The sequence below is a fragment of the Podarcis erhardii genome (genome assembly GCF_964252035.2).
Source record: "Podarcis erhardii genome assembly, chromosome: 6".
NCBI lineage: Eukaryota > Metazoa > Chordata > Lepidosauria > Squamata > Lacertidae > Podarcis > Podarcis erhardii.
This window is the reverse complement of record NC_138510.1, coordinates 44,280,458-44,306,152: the sequence shown is the minus strand read 5'-3', so window position 1 is coordinate 44,306,152 and position 25,695 is coordinate 44,280,458. Positions and strand designations below refer to the sequence as shown.

The following is a 25,695-nucleotide window of genomic DNA, read 5'->3' as shown; positions in this document are numbered from 1 at the left end:
GCCTCACATGCAGTAAAGGCACTACATTTTCAGAGTTTACATTTTGAACTTGCAGCAGAATCCATATATGGGCAGAAATGAAAAGCAGTTGCTACCATGCACTCTTCACTCAGTTAAGTTGGGGTGAAGGAAAGAGAAGTGTTTGATTTTTCCAGTGCTGTATTGAAAGACAAGGAATCACTATGGCAAACCACATTCTGGACTTCTCTCTCTCTCTCTCTCTCTCCCCCCGCCCCCCGCTGTGCCATATGCCACATTATGCACACAGCAGCCTGATTTGCATGTCATAGTAAGCCAAAATATGTCTTATCAGGGAATGTATGGCTTATTTAGGGAAGTTTTTAATGTTTGATGTTTCATCGTGTTTTTAATATTCTGTTGGGAGCCTCCCAGAGTGGCTGGGGAACCCCAGCCAGATGGGAGGGGTATAAATATATTATTATTATTATTATTATTATTATTATTATTATTATTATTATTATTATCTCATAGCTGCTTTTCTCCTCCCCAGTCTCATATCTCAAGCTGCACCGAGTTAGACCAAGGTTTGACTTATCAAGCTTGTAGTAAAGAATTCTCCTCACTAATCAAGAGCTCTATCCAAGGTTTGTTCTAGGTTTACAGATTGTAGCTAGTTGGGCAGAGAGCTAAACCATGACCCCAGGTACAGAAAACACACTAAGCCAGACTTTGCTTCTCCTCAAGTATTTTTTACTTCCATGCCACACTAAACTAAGACAAAGTGGCTGTCGCCTCCTCTCTGGGAGCCTACATATTTGCACTAAGCCATGTTTGGGCTTAGTGTGATCTGTGAACCAAAACTGCCTGCACTCACACAAGGCACATCCCTTTTTCATCAAAATGTGTTTTGGATCACCAAGAGTGGTTCGTACTCTGACTGGCTCTATGCACCCTACAAAAATTAAAGCAAAATATCCCCCCCCCCAAAAAAAATTAAAGCAAAATATCCTTCCCCCCCCCCAAAAAAAATACTCCACTTCCCCTTCAACACATTTCAGGGCAAGCATATCAATGTTAATGGGCAGAAATGCTCCCATAGTCCTTATGATAACCACTTATTTGCCACAAATAACTCCTACCTTTGCCTTCTGCTCCCCCCTCAAGTGCCATGCACAATCGTCATACGCTGTGTAGTGGTTTCAACAGCACCAGCCCAACAGTACGAAATATATTGCTATCTCAGCACAATGGTGGCACAAATTTCCATTACTGGAGCACAGGTACAGAGTTTCCTTACCTGCACACTATTACAAGGACCCTGGGGCTGAAGCCTACAGCCTGTTGCTACTACACAGAATAGCACAATACCAGGCTCATACAGAAATAGGTCAGGGTGAAGGGGGAGGCAATTGTAAGGCTGGGGGGGGGGGAGGTTTACACAGCCAGTCCAAATTCTTTATCAAGATTTGGACTCCGTTAATAAAGAACAGAGGGTCCTAGATTAGTTTTGTGTTTGTTTTTTTAATTTGGAAGCTTTAAATGCAGTAAACACAACAAACTGTAGAAGTAACAAAACATAACAAGTTTTAAAACACAAACAAATACAATAAGGTGAAAATGTTGTGCATTTTTTTGATATCGTCTTCAAAAGATAATGATGCCTTAGTGATTTTGACTGAAATCTTGCTCTGTACAAGTTTTGCACTGTCAGGGCTTTTATCTGTTCCAGCAGAAAACATTAGTCAAGAAGGCAGAGGAATTAAGCCCTAAGACTTCAGTGAAATGAACCTAAAGCCCAAACATTTTATTCCTCTCAAATGCTTTTTGAAGATAGTAAGATGCCAATAACTTAAACACAGATAAGCCAACAGATAATTTATCTTGCTTGCTTCAATGAGATATTACGTTTCAACCCAAAATATAAATCTCCCACAAATTATAGGAAAAAATCTATAAAATAGATAACATCTACAACATTAATATGCAAAATTAAAGTTCCTTTAATAAAAGCCATATTAACATATTTTCACTCTCATAGAAATTTCATGTTCACTCGTAGCCAGTCAAGGAAATTAAGGACCCCCAAAGCCCATTCTCCTATTTCTATGCAATTTCAACCTGTGCTCCTTCAAGATGATTGTTTTCCTCCAGTTTCCACTCAGGGGAAGGAATCTGGCTTCAAGAGCGGGTGGCAGATCTCTGAGATAGCAGTCTAAGGCAAAGTATGCCATTTTTATAAGAGAGGCATACCCCTGGAGGTTTGAGATGAGACAGAATTAATTCTACCTCTCTTAGGGAGACAGACTGCATTGATTTAATGGGAAACAATTGCGATCTGGACTTCTGGGATGGAACTGCAATTTCAACCGACTATTCAGCAAAATGATTGCTTCCGTGAAATAAGGCCTTACGAAGCTGTCCTCATCTGATTCCTGCGACAGGCACCTGCTGCTGCTTGCGAATCTTGTTGAAGAGTTCCATGTACTGGACCATTGTGTCAGCCGAGCTGTAGATGCTGTCGTGCTTATTGCCAAACACAGAAGGGATTCCAGGAGCGTGACTTCCCATGAAGCTTTGCATGAACTCCATTAACAGGTTCCAGCAGTCGTTGGCTACCACACACGGACAGTATTCCACCTGGCAACAGAAACAAAAGCTCTGAAGCAGCCAGCAGCCAACAAGAACTCTTCAGCGGGCAGTTACGATTCCATCCCAACCTCTCAAAAAGCATAATGTTTAGTAGCAGTGGAGAGGCTCACCCGTTCTTTGCAAGAAAGATTGCTGGGGGTTAATGGAGATCGTGAAAATCCTGAGGCACTTGAGAACTTTCAAGCAGACACTCTCAAGTTCTTTTTTTGTCTTTTTTTTTATTAAAGATTTTCTTGTTTTACAAAAGTGTTTGCAATGTCTCTCTCCTATTTTTCCCCCCATGTAACATTTTTAAAAATCAGTTTCATTTGTTGATACATTGGGAAGAAAAGGGGGAAAGAGGTGGAGGGGGGGATAGATGGGTGGGGATGGGGTCGGGCGACGGTGTTACTATTTTACTTACTATATGTAGGGTTTGGTGTCAGCGTTGTTTGTGTAGGTTCTTTGTTGTTTGCTTGTGTTCCTTTGGTGGTGAGAGAGGTTGGGGTTGGTCTAGGGTGTGGTTGTTCATTTGTGGTTGGCTGTGGTGGTCTTTGTTTTCATGTGTGAGTGGGGTGGGTGGGTGTTTTGGATCAGGTTACCCATATTGGTTTGTATGTTGTTGGTGGCTTTTTGTCGTCTTGTTAGGCTGTGTATGTGATAAAGGGGAGCCAAACTGGGGTGAAGGGGACACTCTCAAGTTCTAGCTCTATTTAGGGTTGTATCAAACACTGCTGTTTCGTTCAAGCATTTGTACTATGGAAATTTCCTCTCTGTTGCAGCCCCCACCCGTGTACCCTCAAAATCTGCTCCATATGGTTGCGGGGCACTCCAGAATAGATTTTGGAATTGCATAGTGTGAGGAAGGGGAACTCCCACTGTGCAAACAGAACTCTGGTCATGCAGCACTGGCTACAACCCTTAAGCTTGCATGGGCTTATCACTGCAAGATTAGAACAAATGCCAAAAGCAAGGGCAAATTCAGTGCCTTTTGGGGGTGGAGTCCAGAATACTGGAAGTGTGAATATTATAAAGCAACCCCCTTCTTTCTGACACATAGCAATTTTTTTATTATAAATAAGCATAAGACTAAAATTAGCCAAAGTCACAAAACATTTGCTCATGTCACAAATGTTGTATTAATTCTGGATTCTGATCAAATCCAGGCTTTGGCAAACCTCTCGGGGGTGGGGAGAAATGGTTCCAAAGCTGAGGAATTGCCAGTCAAGTTACCTCCCTCTAGGATTTTACTGTTCATCCTCAGCAGATGGAGACACAGCTCTCAGCTGATTAGAGACAATTACTGAACCCAGAGGTGGAAGTAGTATTTATACAGCATAGCTACAATGCCTAGGTAATTGACAAAGTGACACAGCAAATAAGTACTAGGTACCGTAGCAATATGAAAGTCTCAGCTTTTCAAGCGTATGCCTTTGGTTCTGATCATTGGATCATGTCTTTGGCTGAGATCAACAAGGCCACCTTGTCATTTGTTTTAATTGGCATTCATTGCACAACAAAGGTTTAACGCTACAAATCCAAAAGAAAAGCTTTGTGTAGGTTTGTGTATGTATGTCTATGTTCAGAGCTTGCTAACCACTACCCAGTCAGTTCTCCAAAGGCATTGGACTAGCCTTGTTTAAAAATCAAAACCATGCCCATAAATCGGCATAAACAACTCAAATTTAATTTGTGAATCACACCCTCTCAAATGCATTTTGATTAGTTCAGAACCAAAGATAGCACATCCTGTTCACAGGAAAACGTTTTATCTGTAAACAGGATTAGGTCTTTGATAATACTTTTTTAAAATTGTTGAAATTAAAAGACCTAACTGTCTGGATTGCTGAGCCAAAGTTCAATTAGTAACATAACCTCAATTCTAACAAATGGTTTACACTTTGAGCACAGGTGTAATATGCCAAGAGACTCTCCTGTCAACAATTCTGTTGTAGCATTCTGCATTAATGGCATTTTCTGGACCAAGCACAAGGGAAGCCCCATGTGGAGTGTATTCAAGTAGTGTAGCCTTGAAGTTACCAAGATGACTCAGTGCAGGAATGGTTGCAGCTGTCTGCCCTCTTTGCCACCAAGGACAAGGTTACATACCTGCTCCTTCAGAGGGAGCGCAACCCCATCTGTAGCAGGCAATGGACCAGTTTCTCAGACACAAAAACCACTTGCCCACAGAGCCTCTTTCTCGCCAGGATTCAGTCTCATCTTATGCCCTCTCATTCAGCCCACCATTGCATCCAGACACTGGCCCAGGATCTTCACTGCCTCTTGCTTTTAATGGACAACTAGGCTATGGACAACTAGAGCTGAGTGTCACCAGCATATTGATGGCACCTTGCTCCATTTACCCCAGTGATAGCCCCTAATGGCATCAGAGATAGAAATGGCAAAGTCTGAATCTAGCAGTGTAAAAACAGCCACCAACACACACACACCATTACACTGCTCCAAGACTGCTCAACTTCTGGGGCACTGCCATAAACTCCACGATAGCACTGGTATGCATTAGCTTTTTAAAACGTCTTGAGGAAAAGCAGCAGTGGACTCTGCTGGGGCACTGACAACTGCCCAAGGATGTCACCCCACTGACACCAGGCTTTCCCTCAACTGAAACAGCTCACTGACCTCGAGCTGTCAGCTGTCTGAATCTGCTCCGCCAAGAATTGCCCATCCATCCATCCAGTTTTCATTTTTCATGAACTAGGCATATATTCGCCCCCTAAAAAGCTCATGTTATACAATGCCTACAAAACACTCTATGGAGAACAGTTACACAGCTAATGTGCTACAACTGGTGCTTAGTAAGCTCATTGTAACGGGATCACTTCTTTTAAAGCCTGTGTGCCAAGCAAATCAACCAACTTGTGGACCCTCAGGTTGAAATAGTCACGGCTTTGCACAGAGATAAAAGATCTTGAAGGGAAAGACAGGCTTCTCAGCATGTGTGGAGAAAAAATGAGTACAACATAGCAATTCCCTTTTTGAGATACAACCCCTTAACCAAAGTGGGGTGGGGTGGGGGTCTGGACAGGGATATGGGAAGGGTTTGTGTAGGTTTCATGAACTCTGGACCACCCTGGTGCCCTGCCTGTGTGCACACCCAGCTTTAGGCTCTGAGGGGAGAAACTAGGTACTGTAATGTCCTATGGAAGGACCGGGGAACCTGTAGCACTTCAGATGTTGTTTAATTCCAGCTCCCAAGAGCCCCTGTTAGCATGCAGTCCACACCACCTCAAAGGCCCACGAAGACCGTCTCACCTCCTATATACTTATTAGATATGTTTCCTGATTCAGTAAACTGTTTGCTATACCTGTCCTGAGCTGGAGCCATGTAATATATTACCTCATATGCTGACTTCCCCCCCGTTTGAGGACCATCCTTACCTCCACAGATATACCACGGGCGCTGGGCCCCATGGTAACAGTGCCAATCTTCACCAAGAAATCGCAGTACTGGTACCGGGTTCCCCGGCTCTCTATCTTGTTCCCTTTGGCATTCTGAAAGAATCCTTTCAGCTTCACCATAAGCACGTCAAAGTTGGCATCCGCTATAAGGCAAGGACCATTTTCAAAGAGAGCGAAGCAGCTGAGGGGATATTCGGAATTGTGCATCACATACATCAGCTTGGCAGCCTGCCCTGAAACAAGAGCAGCATTACTTTCACTTCAAGGTTGTTATTCCTTCCCTCTTAAGATGCTTTAAAATGAAACATCTGTTACATTTTCCTTTGTCTCTTTGCTGCTTGACAACCACTGGGGCTGTTACAGAATCTCTATGTCGCGCTGGTCGCTGAATGGCTTTTCCAGGCTAGCAAAACGCAATCAATGTTATTTTACTTAAAGAACCACGATCTTGAGATAAATGAGCATTTGTTCTTTCTAGAGTACCGATATATACTTCAGATACACATCCGCTTAACCTCCTTACAAAAGTACACTCAACAACATTCTTTTGCAAGATGGAGAGAAGAGGGGTTCGACTATAATTTGAATTTGCAGGATGTGGGGTATATTTGTGGCATATTTCTTTCCAGTTTTGAGTGGCGTGGGTTGTATTAGACCTGTCTTTTATATATGTTTGGAATGGATGTGATTTTAGACTTCATTCTATTCTGTTTTTATATCTGATTTTAATGTCTGTAATGTAAGTTGGTCTGGTGTTTTTTTTTAAAGGCAAGTACAATGATGTGTTAGCAACTGATGCAATTGTCCCCTGTGCTGCAACTGTTTTAGGATTCCAAATAAGATGCATCTTTATAACTAATCTAAATGAGGCTTTAGAAATACCTCTTTAAAAAATCACTGCAGGGTTTCGCTCCAGATTAAACTAGTAGTTATACAGGCAGCCTAATCCGATCTATTTTTAATTCAGATGCTCACTGTCACTGGGTTTAATAGGGCTTACTCCCAGATATGCTTACAGTACAGCTCTAGTGGTGTTTTGCTGTTTTTCCTCCACAGTTTTAATGTGCTTAGTGAAAGCCAGGAGTAGGGCATTGATTCAAGCTCTACTGAGGAACTGCAGAAATATATGTATCTCCATGCTAGCAACCATGGATCCAGCCATGTTTATGAACCTGAGGCCAAAGGATGGACGCCCAAGTACACTGCTGACATCTAGAGGGAAAAATAATTAACTTATGAGAAAGTGGCAAAGAACATTTGCTGGCAATCCAGAACGGCAAACTCCCTGAGCCATATTCCAGGGTGATGAGGAATACACTGAACGTTTCCAAGTTCCTTCAGGAAGTCTGGCTTCAGCTACCTCTGTAAAACCTCAGCTCTGCTAATTATCTTCCAGATGAATTTAATTCAGGTCTAACAAGCATCACATAGCTTGTAAAATATGTTTTGCTTAGATTAATGGAACCTTGAATCAATCATATGTCATTTGGAAGACACAAACATTGCTGAAATGTTCATTTGTCAACAAGTTTTTATTCTTTCAAAGACTTACTTGCAGGGTTTATCTGATGATGCTAAAAGTGCTTGGCACTAGTGGGTTGAATCCTGACTAATGATGCAAAGGTCCACTGAACTTTGTTTCCACTGCAGTCAATGGAACAAGCAAGGATGCTGAAAAGGCTGTGTGTGTGCAAAGAGGTACATCTATACCAGCCCAAAGCCAGTGGACAGTGGGTACATGAGATTTTAGTTTTTTAAGTAAGTCTCGATCCCTTTTAGAACAAAGATTATGAAGCAAAATGTATAGGTGCCATTCAAAACCCATTGCTTTGTGAGATATGAACCCACTGTGATCACCGAGTGCTAGAGAGAAATTTAGATTCATACAATTTGAAGAGAAGACCCCCCAAACAATTTCAGAATGACCCAGGAAGTCCTTCCTTCACTGTCCAGAGAAAGGACTTCCTGGTTCATTCTGAAGCCGATTTTAGGACTTCCTTGGCCACTTTAAATTTCTCTCTCTAAATTCCTACAATGGAGAATAGACCAGTTCATATGGAAGTGAGGTTCTCAAGATTCCTTAGTAGAGAAGTGATAGTTGCAAAAGGTAGCAGCAAAGACAGGAGTTCATGTTCTTTCTGACTCAGGTTCAGTTTCATGCCAAAACTGCTATTTTTCTGAGTATGTGTATATTTAAGAAAAATACCCTGCTAATACAAATACAAATAAAATCAATCATTAGTATATTGATGATACAGGGGCTAGATACGGTGTTTGAGAAAGCATGAGTTACAGCCCTGCAAAGTACTCCAGTGCTGCCGTACTTTTTTTTCTTTTTGTGGGGGGGGAGGGGATAGTAATGTATGACAACCCTACAGTGTAGTCCAGGACTGTTAGCCAGCCTCTGGATGTGTTGAATTTATGTATTTATTTAGGAAAATGCAGTTACGGCTACTGTACCAGCAACATGGTTTGTGAGAGGAGAATTAATTAAGCTTTTCCATCCTTTGGGGGGGGGGGAATAGGGAGATTCTTGAGGATGGGTTGTTGCTACTTGCATAAACACTAAAATGGGTACACCCTTGTACACCCTTTTTGGTAAATAAAGAGAATGAACAGTAGCGGTTTGACCTGCTGTAGATTTAAATTGTAGGAAATTAAATGCTTACCTTGATTGCCCATTGTGGAGGGTGCAGTGTGGTACGTTTCGCAGTCTACACAAAAGGTTCCCTGTTTCTCTGCTCCAAGCAGCTCAAGCTTTCTTGTTAAAATTTCAACTGTTTGCTGGACACTCTTCCCCTCCGTCACTGGCATCTGAGAAACACTAATACAGGAGAAAGGGTTTCAACAAAAAAAAAAAACCCTCATTGATCAAAATCATAGCCACTATGTACTTTAGTTCTTTATATGCTACCCAAGGAAGCCCATGTTTGTAACATCTTTATTGTCAATATTAACATAGCACTACCAGTGCATATGACCCCTTTGCAAACTAGATTGTAGTAAAAACAAATTTAAGTTGTTATTACAGTGGTACCTCGGGTTACATACGCTTCAGGTTACAGACTCCGCTAACTCAGAAATAGTACCTTGGGTTAAGAACTTTGCTTCAGAATAAGAACAGAAATCGTGCAGTGGTGGCGCAGCGGCAGCACGAGGCCCCATTAGCTAAAGTAGTGCTTCAGGTTAAGAACAGTTTCAGGTTAAGAACAGACTTCAAGAACGAATTAAGTTCTTAACCCTGAGGTACCACTGTTTATCTATTTTGAATTGCTAACTGCTTTGGGATGTTTCATGGGCAGTGATAAACAAGTAAATAAACAAAACAAAAAAATTGTCTGCCCCAAGAGGCTTACCATCTAAGTTTCAATAGTGTGGGAGACATACCTGGTTTTTGTAGAATATCACACAATTTATCTCAAGCCACTTCTAAAAACTCAAATAATTAATAAATGGGGACTTATGTATATAGGCTAAACTGACATGGAAGAGTGTGGAGTGTTAACTCAAGCCACAAAAATTCTCATACTGTGTGGAATCTGCTTTATAACCAAGAGCATTCTGTAACTACAAATACAGACTTATTAACAGTTACTTGCAATAGTTACAACTAGGAAGACAGACTGGAAACTAGAAGAGAGTTGCTGTTCTCCCACTGGCTGTGTTGATATGCCGCAAGTAACTGAGGTACTGCAAGTGTGTGAGTAAACATTTATGGCCTGGTAACTTTTATGATATTATTTGCAAGGCTGTATAAAGCATTTGAATGAGACTGAGAGTGAGGTAGACCAGACGTTTCAGATGTTTTCCTACACACCTTGAATGTGCCATGCACTGGGTATCACTGGCAATGAGGCGCAAAACTAAACACATTGACAATAATTTATTCAGTTGGTTTTCAAGGTTGGTAGATGTACATGTACACACACACACACACACACACACACACACACACACACTTGTAATGGTGTACTAGTGAAGAAACATACATTTAGCATAGACACGATTTTTACCATTTAAAAAATGTTGTAAGGCTAGTCCAGGTTGTTAGAAGAGAAATAAGGTACACAGTGTTTTTTCTTTGTTTTGAACCTGCCCATTTACTAAGATTATCACCCAAGGTCCTATCTGAGAGCCCCAAGTTTGAAGCGTAGACAAGACCTTCTCATGAGCATATGCCCAGGTTGAAGAAGAAATATTTGCTTGACACCTCTTTTTTTGCTAATGTAAAATGGTTTTATTTGAAAGAGCTTTTCATCATAGATAGCATAAGGATGCTCTTGTTGTTTATATTTACTAGTTCTTGAGACTGATGTGTTGCATTTGGTTTGTTTTTCCTTTATGTACCACTGGGAGGAACGCAGAGAGAAGAAACACCATGGTGCCCCTTTAGCAGCAAGTCCAGATGCCTTCATCTGCCCCACCTGCAATAAAACATATCTCTCCCTTATCGGTCTCTACAGCCACATGTGGCAATGTAACTCTCCAGTGGTCCTGCCCTTACATGAAAAGAAGCCCAGTGCAGCAACAGTATCATAAAAACACTGTCATTAGAATTACTTTTTGAAAGTCAAAAACATTCTAGTTTATAAGCATTCTAAAAATAGTTTAAAAACAATATCTAAGCTAATGATTTCAGGATTTCCCGGAACAGTATCTTTCAGCCATCCATTGGCTCAGTAAGGAGGGATCTTTTCAAATTCCTCCTAAAAATCAATAATGAGGGAGGGCATTTCACAGGTGAGGAGCTGCCACTGAGAAGGCCCTGTAATGGATCAACAACAACCCAGCAGCCCCCAGTTGTGGCACTAGCTACTTCAATATGTACCGGTATATTTTAATTGTAGTATAAAAATATTTTTAATTGTTGTCTATATTTTTACATCATTCTCCTGTAAACTAGTGTGGAAAGGCTAACTATTTTAAATTAATTAGGGTGCAATCCAAACCACAACCAGTGCCTGTCTCACTCAAGCTGGTGGGGGAAAGAAGGGGGCAACTTGCTGTAGCAGCCTGGAGCTAGCACAGCAATCAGGCTCAATTCTGTCATGTGATATCAGTGGGGCTGTTTCCGGATCCAGCTCAGCCCTTCCCCAGAACTTCAAGGAGGCTTGGATTGCTATGCCCCTAATACTGGACTCTCTGGATTCTCATGGGAATAAAATGGGTAAAGAGAACTGTGTTTACCACTTTAACAAACAGCACTTGCCACCTTGGAAGAAAGGTGGACTTGCAATAAAATACTAAAAATCTGTAATTTATATATCTAAAGGTAAGTCAACAGCAATAATTGACCAGATCCCAGATGACCCATTGTTAGACCTCATTGTCCATTGTCTTCTCCCTTTTTATCTCCTGCCTTGAGTTTCCACCTAGGTTGAGAGGATGTGTTACTAATGGGGCAACCTAGCCAGATGGGCAGGGTATTATTGAATCCAGGGCAGGGGTGCCGTGAAGCTGTGGTGGTACCAGCAAGCCCATGCTTGCCTGCATCCAGCCTCTAATGTCAAATGCATCCACCCAAGCAGTGGCGTAGCGTGGGTTGTCAGCACCCGGGGCAAGGCAAGTAATTTGTGCCCTCTAACCCGTGGATTTGCGCCCCCTAACCCTAACCCCCAGATGTTGCGCCCGGTGCGGCCGGCCCCCCCCCCCTGCACCCCCCACGCTACGCCACTGCACCCAAGGATCCTGACTCTCTGCGTCCTTCATCTTCTCAGCCAGAATGTCACAAACCGATCTCCTCCTTTCTCATAATCAGGCAACTGCCTCGGCTATTGCAACAACCCCCCGTTTGCGGGGAAACGCAGCTCGTTCACACAGCCAGGTCACCTACTTACACCCTCCCCGCAGCTGAAGGGGTCTCAACGGCAGTTGCATCTATTTGAACAACCCTGCCTCCCGCTGCTGCTGCTTCACGAGCATCTTGACTCGCCTTGTCTTTAAAGCGTCGGTAACCCAATTCTACTACAAAACCCGCCGATCGCGTGTTCACACGTTACAGTTCTAAAACCTATCCTTCCCCAACTCCTTTTCGAAGTCTTTTCGGCTACTGATCGTCTCCCACCAAGCACCACCAACCTGCTACAAACTCTGCGGCAGCATTTTGCAAATGAATCAATACCCGAGTCAAAATGCCGTACCAGGTGACTCCCATGCTTCCGACGGCCTCCAAGAGAGACTGGGGTAGTCCTTGCAAAAGACAAGAAAAAAGATCGATCGCGGCTCCAAGGCGCTTCCCTCCTGCCCTTTTAAACGCGTGCAAAGGATGCTCTTCGGGGCGTCTGCCCAGGAGCCTCCTTGCCGGAACAGGGACGAAGAAACAGCCTCGCCTTCCACGCTCTCACAGAAGAAAGCCAAAAGGAAGTGATGCAACCGAGCTGAGAAAGGCCCCATCCAGAACCAGCCACCTGGTGCTCCAAGCAAGTAATGCAGAAGCATCGTCCAGAGAGGAGCAATGGGCATCTATGAAGCCATCCTGCCCGATGGAGATCCGGGTCTGGATCAGTACCTGGATGAAATGGGAGCAGAAGGAAACCCCCCACGGTGGAAGAAAGGCGGGATTTTTTTTAAAATTAAAACATATACTAAATAAGCGCTACAGCTATAAGCCGTAGTATGAATTGAGCGGGATTTTGGTCTGCAAAGCCAAACCAGTCTCAGCGCCAGCTCTAACCTGCGATGATACTGCAGGGTTGTGTTGCTGCCCTGCGCTCCAGCTTCACACCCCACCTACACTGAGAGTATTCCTACACCGCAGGGTTGTTGTCAAGCCCCCAACGTCAACACCACAGAGCTGTTGTGGGGCATGTTTTTTCTCCGCCTCGGCTTGAAACACGGATCTGCAGTGTGAAGACAGGGGGCTGCATCGCCACGCAAGTCTGAACAGGCAGAGCTATTCATAGGGGGGTTTTCCTTTGAGGGTGGGGGGATGCTTCTTCACACGAAATAAGCACTCCCTCGGCAAGGGAAAGCACGCCCGACTTTGCCGCGGCCATTTGCCCCATAGCAGACACCGCAGCGCCGCCAGCGTGAGATCTTGGGATTCCTCCATTGATTGCTATGGGCAGCTGTCACTTCCGGCCCCGAGGGGCATTTTAAAATGGCTTCTCTGAGCAGAAACCAAGAGGGTGGCCCACACTCAGGCAAACTCACAAAGACTCACTTAAAGACTAACACAATTTATTTATTTGTATTTTTTTTTTTTTAAAAAAACACATTTTTATATTAAAGATTTCTTGGTTTGCAAAAGTATGTGCAATGTCTCTTTTTTCAAGTTACATTTTCTACAGATCAGTTTCCTTTGTAGAGACATTAGTGTTACCTTGGGAAGAAAAGGGGGGAAGAGGTGGGGGAGCATGGTGAGTGAGGTAGGGGTCGGGTGGCAATGCTTCTACGTATTCTACTTAATGTATTTGTGGGTTTTTGTGTCAGCGTCTCTTTACTATTCGCTTGTGTTCCAACCCCAACCTCTCTCACCACCAAAGGAGACTAACACAATTTATTTGACCGTCAGCTTTCGCCATAAACAGTAGCCGGGGATGCCACAATAATCATAAATAGTATACAATAATCATAAATAGTATTATTTATTATCATAAATAATAATAAATAGCCGGGGATGCCACAATAATCTCTGCTGTAGATTTCAACAGGAGCCCGGAAATCGTCTATCCAGGCAACGACGCGTCTCTCTACGTTCATAGCTCTGTAGTCGGAAGGGTTCTCCGCGAGCGCGCATGCGCTTTGCAACTGCCCCTCCTCACACGTGTGCCGGCTCTTCAGCTGCGGGGGGCACCATGCCGAAAGTGAAGCGCTCGAGGGGCTCCGGCGGGGCGGCGAAGGCGGCGTCCGTTCCGCTGGCCGAGCAGATCCTCCAGGGCGACTCCGTGAAGCCCGTGACGAGGGTGAAGCGCCGGGGCAAAGCGGGGAAGCATGGCGGCGAGGGCGAAGACGAGTACGTGGACGAGAGGCTCTCCCGGAGGATCCTGGAACAGGCTCGGATCCAGCAAGAGGAGCTGGAGGCCGAGCACGGCGCCGCGGGCGGAGGCGAGCCCGAGAAGGCGAAGACCACCGTCCTGGGTGAGCGTCCCGTGGGCTCGCCGGGGTCTCTTCTTCGCCAGCGAGGAGGCTCGGCCGCAGCTCAGGGTGGGGGGGGGGGTCACTTGCTTTGCTTGACTCCAACCCCCTGCACCGTCAGGTGGGGCCGGGAAGGACCCCTCTCTGAGCGCCAGCCCCACTTGGTTCCCTCCAGGTGTCGCTGGGCTGCAACATCTGCTCTTGCTAATGCTATCCCTGAAGGAGCGTCTCCACCCCCATCGTTCAACCGGGACACTGATGTCCAGCTCCGAGGGTCCTCTGCTGGTTCCCTCACTGCGAGAAGCGAGGTTGCAGGGAACCAGGCAAAGGGTCTTCTCCGTAGTGGCGCCCGCCCTGTGGAACTCCCTCCCAGCAGATGCCAAGGAAATAAACAACTACAGTCATACCTCAGGCTACAGACACTTCAGATTGCGTTTTTTCGGGTTACGGACTCCCGAAACCCGGAAGTGCCGGAACGGGTTACTTCTGGGTTTCGGCAGTCACACATGCACAGAAGCGCTAAATCGCGCTTTGTGCATGCGCAAAAGCACCGAATTGCAACCCACAAGTGCGCACATGCGCTGCTGCGGGTTGCAAACGTGAATCCTGCACGGATCACATTTGCAACCCGAGCGTCCACTGTATCTGACTTTTAGAAGACATCTGAAGGCAGCCCTGTTTAGGGAAGTTTTTAATATCTGGTGTTTAATTGTATTTTTAATATTTTGTTGGAAGCCGCCCAGAGTGGCCGGGGAAACCTAGCCAGATGGGCAGGATACAAATATTTATTTATTTATTTATTTATCATAAGTGGGGCTGGTGGGAGTTGTAGCTTATAAAGCTCTGGGAGGCCTGTGGACAAACCCAATAGGCAGTGCTTAATAGTCAGAGAATGCTAACCCACTTGGTTGGGGGAGGAACAGAAAAAAGTGACGAGAGAATGGGAAACATAGAATTTTTGGAGTAGTGTTGGAAGGGGCCCTGAGGGTCATCTAGTTCAACCCCCTGCATTGCAGGAATTTCAACTAAAGCATACCTGATAGATGGCCATCCAGCCTCTGCTTTAAAAAGAGAGTCTACCATTTTCCAAGGGAGTCCATTCCGCTATCGGAAGTCTTGCCAACGGAAAGATCTTCCTGATGTTTAGTTGGAATCTTCTTTCTTGAATCCATTGGTTTGAGGTTTACCCTCCAGAGTAGGAGAAAATGAACTTGCTCCATTTTCTGTGTGACAGCCCTTTAGATATTTGAAGAAGGAGCATTTCACACTTCAGTGCTTTGTTGCAGGTTCCACGTGTTATAGTTATAACTCTTTTTTGTTAAGTTTCCGAGACCTGAAAGAAATAGCTGCATAGGAAGCTGCATTATGCTAAGTCAGACCATTGTTCCATCTTGCTCAGTGTTTTCGACAGCAACTGGCAGTGGCTGTCTGGGGTTTCTGACAGGGGACATTCCCAGCCTTATCTAGTGATGCCAAATATCAAACCAGGGCAGACACTCTACCACTGAGCCAGGATTTGTTTATTCTGATTAAATATCCAAACCTGTATTTGTTCTACTCTTTCCAGGAAATGCCTCAAAGGACAGAGATTCAGATACAGATGATGATGAGTGGCCAACACTGGAGCAAGCTGCAGCCATGGGGAAGGGAGAGTATTGTGATGAGGTAACCGTGAATCCAGAGGATGAAAAAGCCATTGAGATGTTCATGAACAAGAATCCACCACTGAGGTAAACACTGGAGTGCTCAAATCCTGGCAGTTGCTTAGACTTTATTTTTTATGTTGCAGTATTTATAGATTGCTTAGTGGTAAAAAGTTAGACATGAAAAGCAAGTTGACAAACAAAAATATAAACCAAATCAGCAGTTTTATACACACACACACACACACACACACACACTATACATGTCAACTTTACACATAGCTGTCAGCTTACAGATTTGAAAATAAGGGACCGGCAGCCTCGAAAATAAGGGATCAGCAGCCAAAATAAGGGATTTTCAGAGCACAGGTATGTTCAACTTCTGAGCCCCTCCAAGCCAAAGGCAGAAACCCCAGCCAGCAGCCAAACAAAGCCTCAAGCGGTGGTTCCCACAGCGCAGCAACCCGGCAAAGGGGATGCAGCAAGGAAAACCACCACCACCTCTCCGCTGGGAAGCGCTGAGCAAAGGCGAGTCCCCAGGCAGCGTGGCTGATTTGGTCGGCACAAGGCATGCAAGCTCCATCCCCCAGTCATTCTTAGACTCTTTATTGGGTGAGTAACGCAGCCAAGCAACACAGTTGGAGCCTCCCTCCACCCTGGTCGGCAGGGAGGGAGGGAGAGGAGCTGCTTCCTTTGAAACCCGGGAAATTTAAGGGACATCATCAATAAAGGACAGCAGTGGGACACGGCGCTGGGATAAGGGACTTTCCCGCCAAATAAGGGACGGTTGACAGCTATGATTTTACATGACTGGATAGGCTTCCCTAAACATAAATGTTTAGAGGGACGCGGGTGGCACTGTGGGTTAAACCACAGAGTCTAGGTCTTGCCGATCAGAAGGTCGGCGGTTTGAAGCCCCGCGACGGGGTGAGCTCCCGTTGCTCGTTCCCTGCTCCTGCCAACCTAGCAGTTCGAAAGCACATCAAAGTGCAAGTAGATAAATAGGTACCGCTCTGGTGGGAAGGTAAACGGCGTTCCGTGTGCTGCTCTGGTTCGCCAGAAGTGGCTTAGTCATGCTGGCCACATGACCCAGAAGCTGTATGTCGGCTCTCTCGGCCAATAAACCAAGATGAGCACCGCAACCGAGTCGGTCACGACTGGACCTAATGGTCAGGGGTCCCTTTACCTTTACCTACAACACTATACAGAGAAAGTACTTGCTTAATGTCAATGGGTAGGGAGTTCCATAGTGTAAGGAACCAAACTTTCAGTATGGAAGTACCTACGAGCACAGAATGGACATTGTGTGGGACTTGTAAAAGTGCCTGGGTGAGCATATGTGAACTAAAGCTGTTAATGTTTTTGTCTCTGTGAGTGAATTGAGCTTGAATTAGGCTATGTTGTTGGACAGCCATCTCGCAGGGAAGATGTATGTATACTCTTTCCCTTACCCCCTTGTCCATTCTCATTTATGCAGTTTTTAAGAATGTGTAATGTTCTACTTCTTCTATGACAGTTACCGTATTTTTCGTTCTATAGGACGCACATTTTCCCCTCCAAAAATTAAGGGGAAATGTGTGTGCGTCCTATAGAGCAAATGCAGGCGGGTTCCGTCTCGCTCCCCTAGCTTGGGGTGGCTGTGCGCACAGCCTCTCAAGGGCAGCGGGGTGCCTTCACCCCGCTGTCCTGCAGAAGCTAGCAAGGCTGTTCCCAAGCCAGAACAGCGAGACGGAGGGCTCCGTCTCACTGCTCTAGCTTGGGGACGGCTCTGCGCAAAGCCTCTGCAGGGCAGCGGGGCGCTGCGCTCCAAAGGCTTCAGGAATCTTTGAGGCTGGCGGTGGGGGAAAGCAGCGCTTCCCCCCATCGCCAGCCCCACAAGCTCTGGTGAATGTACCTTGAACGCACCTTGTTTTAGAGGGGGAGAACAAGGAAAAAATTTTTTCCCCTGTTCTCCCTCTCCTATGATCCTGTGCGTCCTATGGTCCGGTGCGTCCAATGGAGCGAAAAATACGGTATCCAATGTAAAATTAATTGTGAGCCATTTCCTTTCTGGAAGGGGATTAAGGCTTGTTGAACTGTGTACAGGACTGTAAAACTATTTGAAATTGTTAGGCTTCTAGGTGACTAAGTTATCTCTGCTGTATGGTTTTACCTCCACTCCCACCCTGAGTTTCATCGCTTCAGTGAGCCCTGGGTGCAAGTGCCTATTTTGTATTGGTTATACTTGAGAGGGTTCAGAGTGAAGAAAGAGAATATGAGAGAGTTTCACAGTGGCTGTTTTCCTTCCTTATGATCATTTGTGGTGTTTTATGTGCCTGTGGTACATGCAGATAGTCCATGAGTGGATAAACTTTGACTCTCCAGAAGTTGCTGTACTAAAGTTTTGGAAAAATTTTTAACAAATGTTGAAAGAGAGAGATTCCAAAATGAAACTGGGTTAATGGTGGCAAAGAAAGTAAAATATTTGGGGATTAACATGACATCTAAAAATGTGAATTTATTTAAAGACAATTATGACAAATGCTGGACAGAGGTAAAGAAAGATCTAGAAATATGGTCGAACTTGAAGCTTTCCTTGTTAGGCCGAATCGCAGTGATCAAAATGAATGTATTGCCTAGAATGTTATTTTTGTTTCAGACATTACAAATTGTGGATAAACTAGATTGTTTCAAGAAGTGGCAGAAAGATATATCTAAATTTATCTGGCAGGGCAAAAAGCCCAGAATAAAATTTAAGATACTTACTGATGCAAAAGAAAGAGGGGGGTTTGCCCTGCCGGATTAAAGACTGTACTATGAATCGGCAGCTTTCTGCTGGTTGAAAGATTGGCTACTTCTTGAGAATGCAGACATTCTGGACCTGGAAGGATTTGATAACAGGTTTGGCTGGCATGCATATTTATGGTATGACAAGGTTAAAGTTCACAAGGGTTTTAAAAACCATATTGTTAGGAAAGCACTATATAATGTCTGGATTCGATACAAGGATTTGTTGGAAAATAAAACTCCTAGGTGGTTATCACCTATGGAGGCTAAGGAGGTGAAGAAACTTAACATAGAATCCAAATGGCCAAAATACTCTGAAATTTTAGAACAAGAAAGTGGTGAATTTAAACTACAGAGTTTTGAGAAAATAAAGTCCAAGGTACGAGATTGGCTCCATTACTATCAAATAATGGAAACCTTTAAACAAGACAGGAAAATTGGCTTCCAGGTGGAGAAATCGAAATTGGAAACAGAATTGTTAGAACCCAATACTAGGAATGTATCAAGAATGTATAATCTGTTGCTGAAGTGGAATATAATAGACGAGACAGTTAAATCAGCCATGATTAAATGGGCACAGGACATTGGTCATGACATTATGTTTGCTGACTGGGAACAGTTATGGACCACCGGTATTAAATTTACGGCATGTAATGCCTTAAGAGAAAATATTATGAAAATGATCTATAGGTGGTACATGACCCCAGTCAAGCTTGCGAATACTTACCATCTGCCCAATAATAAATGCTGGAAATGTAATGAGACTGAAGGTACCTTCTTTCACCTTTGGTGGACCTGCCCAAAGATTAAAGCCTTTTGGGAAATGATCTATAATGAAATTAAGAAGGTACTTAAATGTACCTTCCACAAGAAACCAGAGGCATTTCTTTTGGGCATGGTCGGCCAATTGGTGTCAAGGAAGGATAGGACTTTTTTTATGTACGCCACTACAGCAGCAAGGATCCTTCTAGCAAAGTATTGGAAGACACAAGAACTTCCCACACTGGAAGAATGGCAGACGAAAGTGATTGACTTTATGGGATTGGCAGAAATGACTGGCAGAATCCGTGACCAAGAGAAAGAGACGGTGGAGGAAGATTGGAAGAAGTTCAAAGCTTATCTTAAGAACTGTTATAATATTGATGAGTGCTAAAATGTCAAGGGAAAGGAAGATACAGAATTGCAGCTGAAATTGTTTGTGGAATTAAGATGAAATTGAGAAAGATAACAAGTTTTAATTAATTGGAGTAAAGGGTTGCTGAAAAATTGTAAAATAAGGATGCAAAAAGGGTGAGGTATGGGGAAGTCCGAGAAAGAAGGCTTATGAAAATGAGGTTATGAAACTATATGTGTGTGTTTGTTTTTGTTTGATGATGTGTGTATGTTGTATCGTTTTAAAATTGGAAAATTAATAAAAATTATTTAAAAAAACAACAACAGAAGTTGCTGTACTGCAGTTTCCATCAGCCCCAGAAAGCATGACCAATGGCCAGGGATAATGGTAGTTGTAGTTCAGCAATATCTGGAGGGGCAAAGTTCCACATAAGCTGGTAGTCTCTGTACACACAGCAGATCTTGGTGCTGTTTTCTGAAGCCACTGACATCCCAGCAACAACTGCAGTCTTATGTAGGGGAATTAAAACTTGTTGTCAAGCTGTGTACAGGAAAAATATTTGATTTTTTTAGGCCCCCAGGTGACTAGGTACCTTGTGTTTTTCTATATCGGACTATCTGCACATTTTTGCTAATGTATGCGGAGAAGGGAACAATTGAGTAGAAGCCATTTAGTATTACAGTGATACTTTTATGTGTGAACTGACCCTTAACAGAATATCTCATCTAAGAATTCTGGCACTGCTTTGCTTATGGAACTGGCATGATTTCATCAGATTCTCAGCAAATAAGTAAAGCAAGCTAGCACCCAAGTATACTTTTCAATTCTGTTCTTGTTTTTGTTTTAACCAGCAGATGGTGCTTTAGTTATTATTTTAGGCATGCCGTCTTTGATACTGCACGGGTAGCAGGAAGCCCAATTTTCAGCCCATTCTGTTTGGCATGCCCAGTAATGACCAAGTTTCCTTTCTCCAAGATTGGAATGCAGAGCAGGAACCTATGGCCCTCATATGACTTACCCACGTTAGAATTTCTTCACGCAAAATAGATTTGGACTGACACCTCTCTTTTGGCATCACGTTATTTTTGTGAACTGAAATTTTAATTTAACCTTTAAAACTTTTAAGAGCTGCCCGTTCTTGTTATCAATATCTTCATTGAGCTAGAACCCCAAGATCTTGTTCCTCAGCAGATGCCTGTTGCCACCTTCAGTCTTATTTGTATTGCACAGCAGCCATTTTCACTGAACAGTACCAGTATGGCAGACAGTTCACTTAGCAAAGGTGGGTAGCCATGTGAACAAGGGATATCACATGTGGAAACTTCATCTCCCCTGTTAAACGCTAGGCTGGGAATCAATCTTATTGTTGCCTCTGCTGCTTTGATTTGCCAATGAGCTTTCTAAGTTCCCTGATCCATATTGTTTCCTCTGGACACCCATTAGGCGCACCTTGGCAGACATTATCATGGAGAAGATCACTGAGAAGCAGACAGAGGTGGAAACTGTGATGTCTGAAATATCTGGTCTGCCCATGCCACAGCTCAATCCCCGTGTCCTAGAAGTCTACAAGGGTGTCAAAGAAGTAAGAATAATGCTACTTCTGTGCAAATAGGTGTGTGTGCTTCTGCACACATCAGGTTGTACTTAGTCCAGCTGCTGCAGCGTTTAGAAATCTTAGTTTTGGGCAACTCTTTGCTTGCTCTGATTCACCACCCATAGCATGAGTGGTGTGGGTGGGGAACAGCTAATGGCTGTGTTTCCATACTGGCACTATAGGTTAAGATGATGCATTATACATATGAATATTAACTAGGATTTGTTTCCATGCTGATAGACTGGTACAGATTTTGCTAGTATGTGGAAAATTAAGAATATCCTATCTGAATGCTTCTTAAAATACATTCACTGAAGATCTCTTAAACAATGGGTATAAACCCTGGAATAAAGTAGCCTTGTCTGCTTGTCCGTGTTAAATTCATCTCTCTCCCCCCCCCCCCATTTCTTTTTCAGGTGCTGTCAAAATATAGGAGTGGGAAACTGCCTAAGGCATTCAAGATCATCCCAGCCTTGTCCAACTGGGAGCAGATCCTGTATATCACAGAGCCTGAAACGTGGACAGCAGCTGCCATGTACCAGGCAACAAGGTAGGACTCCATCTGTGACACTGTAGGGAATAATGTGTTGTTTTGAAGGTTTCATCTTGCCCCATCCCATGAGCTGCCACAATTCCTTTGATTCTTGCTTTTTGCTCTGATCATCCTTCAGTAGGTCGAATAGCCAAAATACAGCACTATGCAGCAGATGAGTCCTTATGTTCAATGACATACAGAAATGAAAGTCCTTGTTTCAATAATACTGATACTTATTTCTGCAATATCACTGTCCTACACATGGGAAAAGGAAATGTGTGGATTGATTACAGAGCAGTTCGTGTTTATATTTCCAATAGCTCCTTTTCTTTCATTTGGGGATCGTAGCACTACACTGCACTTTTTAATGCATGCACATACATATCACCCTGCGCTTAAGTTTGCTGCTTTTCCGAAGTGGAACCCCCCCCCCCCATCATATTCCTGGGCACGAGATCAGATTCTGCCCCCTGCCCCACTTCCCAGTGTGTGGGCAGTCAGGTTGCTTTGATCTCACCACCAGCACTCCTCCTTCCATCTACTCAACTACTCCTGCCCAGTATTGCAGTTCATGAGGCTCCTCTTGTAAAAAGAAACCTGTTATTTGACAAAGCATATCCAAGCAGGAACAAAGAGAATATGCAATGTCTGATTAAAAAATGACCTTTCTATCTACGACAGCGTTTCAATGACCCTTGTTTAAACGAACTGTTAAGAAATTAGCAAAAAGGTACGAATTGTTGTAAGAAAGTATTAGAAAGTACAGAAAGAGTAAGGTAATAATGATAAGTACATTCATCACCAGAAAGGTTATATGCATCGGGAAATGATAGGAAGTCTATTCTATGTTAGCAAAAAGATAGGAAAAAAGAGATTGCATAAATTTAATTTAAATTTGATTTTTGTAAACATATATAAGATTATTAGTACATGATTGTTTTCATCTTGGTATATTGTGTATGTTATCTATGAATTTCAATAAGGTATTTAAAATGGGGGGGGGGGGAGAGACCTTTCTAGCACCATGTCTTTCAGCCAGGAGGACCTGAAACAGCATTAGGACCCAGAGCTCTTGAGATACAGCACAGTGGGCCCTGGGAGGAAGCCACAAGTGTAAATGCATCTGATGCTTGTTCCGTGTTCTCTCGGAGAGAGAACTTTGGTTCCTCTTCCTCTTTGGTGATACACAGTGCAGTGTGCAGCTCTGGCGAAAGACACAGGCCATTCCTAAAACGAATCTCCTCTTACACATAAACCATTAGGAATTGGTGGTGCATGGCTAGTTGCCTGACTCTGATATATCTTGCATGGACATCTCTTTTCTTTTTTATGAGAACAAAATAATTTGAGGATCTGGCTTTTTGTGTGTGCTGCTGTCCTTGTTTCGGATTGTATTTTTATTTTATACCGTTGTAATTTGCCGCTTTATTTGGTAAAGAGGAACCAAAACTGTGAAGGGTTAGGTTGAAAAGGCAGCATAGAAATGTGTAGATAAATAAAAATGATTCCGTGGCCTCAAAAGCTTGAAGTATAAAGTCAAGATGGGGGGGGCGGCGGCAATGTGGAATGCTGCAGTTATACATGTATTGCATAGTGCAAGCACAAGGAGGGAAGGTGACCAGTTCTCCAACTATCCTAACTCAGGTTGCTTCTCTTTGTCTCCATTTCCACCCTCTCTCCCCAAATGCCTTTGTTCCTTTCCCTAGGATCTTTTCCTCTAACCTCAAAGAGAGGATGGCCCAGAGGTTCTACAATCTGGTGCTTCTCCCGCGAGTCAGAGATGACATTGCTGAATATAAGCGCCTCAACTTCCATCTTTACATGGCGTTGAAGAAGGCCTTGTTCAAACCTGGAGCCTGGTTCAAAGGTGAGTGGAAAGTTGACCTTGGAGGACAAATACATGGAAATGAGGTTTATCCAGGGGTTCATATATTTCACTATAATAACACAAGAGCCTGCTGGATCAGGCTGACGACCCATCTGGTCCAGCATCCTGTTCTCACAGTGGCTACCCAGAGGCCTGAGAGAAACTCTCAAGCAGAATCTGAACACAAGAGCCCTCTCCCCTCCTGTGGTTTCCAGCAACTGGCATTTGGAAGCTTTGCTGCCTCTGGAACAGTAGTTGAAAATTATCAAAATATGCACTTGATAAATATGAATTTATCACATATTTTGTGATGGTTTGTTTTGTGAGGGTTTGTTTTTCAACAACAAAACCCCAAATACAGAATGGAATTAGGAGTGAAATCATTACCAACCTTTGTTACCACAAAGTGGAAACAAAGAAAATTGCTCATTCCTGCTGCTCAGTCCTGTCCCCCCCCCCAAAAAAAAAAAGTTGGCAGTTTTCTCTCAGACAGGCTCCAGTCCCGGAAGTAAGACAGGCTAGGAGGAAAGCCTCAAGGGGAAGCTGCTTCTGGGTTTGGTGAATTATTCTTAAACTTGATTTTATTGATAAATAATACTGAACTGTGCAGAGGTGTTGTTACTGTGGTATGTGTGTGTTGCATATTCTTGCATCAGCCTTCTAGATGCGAAAGAACTGAATGATTCCCCCCCCTTAAAAAATAGTTTTAGCCTTTGATGAAATACTTTCTGTGTCTGTATAAGAGATAACTATATGATGCTCCTTTCTCCCCCTCCCCCCGTCATCTCCCTAGGGATCCTCCTCCCAATATGTGAGTCAGGAACATGCACACTGCGAGAAGCCATCATTGTGGGCAGCATCCTCACCAAGTGTTCCATCCCTGTCCTTCACTCTGGGTAAGAAGAGTTAGGCTAATTTCGAGGTGGAAGGGAAATTGCTCTAATGATAACAATAATAAATAATTTTATTATTTATACCCCGCCCATCTGGCTGTGTTTCCCCAGCCACTCTGGAATGGTAGGACTGGATAGACTTTCCTGCCTTTTCTCCCATGCATCTCTCTCCCCCCCCCCCGGGGGGGGGGTCAGAAACACCTTTGCTGTCTTGGGGAAAGTCTTCCTAAGCCTGCATGGGCTTCCCCATTACAGATTGTATTCTGAATCCACGCTTGTAGCTGGGCTGAGGGTCTGCAGTGTGACTATCAAAGGAACCTTAACTAAACTGTGGCAATTTCCTTGTGTCACTTTTTCTCTTCCCTTGGCTTTCATGAATGGAGGGTCATCCATTGATGTGGACCTGCAACAAAGCCTCATTTGCTCCTCCTCCTTTTCTTCCCCTCCTCCACCCCCACAGGGCTGCTATGCTAAAGATTGCTGAGATGGAGTACAGTGGCGCCAATAGCATCTTTCTCCGCCTGCTCATTGACAAGAAGTACGCCTTGCCTTTCCGCGTGGTGGATGCCCTGGTCTTTCACTTCCTCGCCTTCCGGACGGACCGACGCACCCTGCCTGTCCTCTGGCACCAGTGCCTCCTGACCTTTGCCCAGCGATACAAAGAGGACCTGTCCTCAGAGCAGAAAGAAGCCCTCTTAGAGCTGCTCAAGTTTCACAGCCACCCCCAGATCTCTCCAGAGATCCGCAGGGAGCTAGTGAACTCCAAGTGCCGGGATGTGGAGGGGATGCAGCCAGTAGCAATGGAGTGAATGGAGGATGGGAAGGGGGACTCCACAGATTGTGATCACAGCAGAACTTCTGAGTCAAAGGCAGCTGCTGTTTGAACTTGAAGCTACAGCACGCTGGCGAACAAATAGGGTTTGTACCCTCACTGCTTTGATCCACAGAAGCCTTATTTATGCAGGGTTGAAAGTATTTGTAAGCCCTCTGCCCCCTTTTGACTCAACATGCATTCATGGTGATTAGAAACCAGCATCCCTCTCATGAGAAATGGGTACCCCTTTTTGCAACAGAGCTGCTGCTAAAGGGCTGCAGTGACTACTTGCCCCTTTTGAGGTCCTGGTGGATGCAAGTTGCTGAGTAGGGAGGAAAGAGCATCTACCAACTGCAGGGGGTTGTAATTGCTCTGTAGGATCTG

General features: G+C 44.1%; 2 protein-coding genes across 3 annotated transcripts; one reads left to right on the top strand and one right to left on the bottom strand.

The window, feature by feature from the left end:
* Positions 1-1,466: 1,466 nt before the first annotated feature.
* MED20 (mediator complex subunit 20) lies at positions 1,467-12,561 on the bottom strand. Of its 2 annotated transcripts, XM_081866363.1 has the most exons (4): positions 12,150-12,561; positions 8,679-8,833; positions 5,989-6,242; positions 1,467-2,598 (listed from the first exon to the last, which is right to left on the bottom strand). In XM_081866363.1, the coding sequence occupies exons 1-4, from the start codon at positions 12,161-12,163 to the stop codon at positions 2,383-2,385; spliced, it is 639 nt and encodes a 212-aa protein (XP_081722489.1). In that variant the 5' UTR covers positions 12,164-12,561; the 3' UTR covers positions 1,467-2,382. The 2 variants fall into 2 exon arrangements, with proteins under 2 accessions (XP_081722489.1, XP_081722490.1); XM_081866364.1 differs by lacking the exon at positions 12,150-12,561 and having other exon boundaries at positions 5,989-6,237; positions 8,679-8,815.
* A 1,186-nt stretch (positions 12,562-13,747) lies between these two features.
* Positions 13,748-25,631, top strand: BYSL (bystin like). The gene is made up of 7 exons (XM_081865400.1): positions 13,748-14,088; positions 15,653-15,815; positions 21,052-21,190; positions 21,619-21,752; positions 23,444-23,604; positions 24,398-24,500; positions 24,958-25,631. The coding sequence occupies exons 1-7, from the start codon at positions 13,806-13,808 to the stop codon at positions 25,304-25,306; spliced, it is 1,332 nt and encodes a 443-aa protein (XP_081721526.1). The 5' UTR covers positions 13,748-13,805; the 3' UTR covers positions 25,307-25,631.
* The last annotated feature ends 64 nt before the right edge of the window (positions 25,632-25,695 follow it).

Bases quoted from the DNA above. Each gene is read 5' to 3' on its own strand.
- BYSL (XM_081865400.1), top strand. From the start codon at position 13,806: ATGCCGAAAGTGAAGCGCTCGAGGGGCTCCGGCGGGGCGGCGAAGGCG. The intron at 14,089-15,652 runs GTGAGCGTCCCG...TACTCTTTCCAG, and splicing joins GGCGAAGACCACCGTCCTGG to GAAATGCCTCAAAGGACAGA. The intron at 21,191-21,618 runs GTAAGAATAATG...TTTCTTTTTCAG, and splicing joins TCTACAAGGGTGTCAAAGAA to GTGCTGTCAAAATATAGGAG.
- MED20 (XM_081866363.1), bottom strand. The intron at 6,243-8,678 runs GTAAGCATTTAA...CTCTTGTTTCAG, and splicing joins CTCCACAATGGGCAATCAAG to GGCAGGCTGCCAAGCTGATG. The intron at 2,599-5,988 runs GTAAGGATGGTC...TTCTGTTGCCAG, and splicing joins CCCGTGGTATATCTGTGGAG to GTGGAATACTGTCCGTGTGT.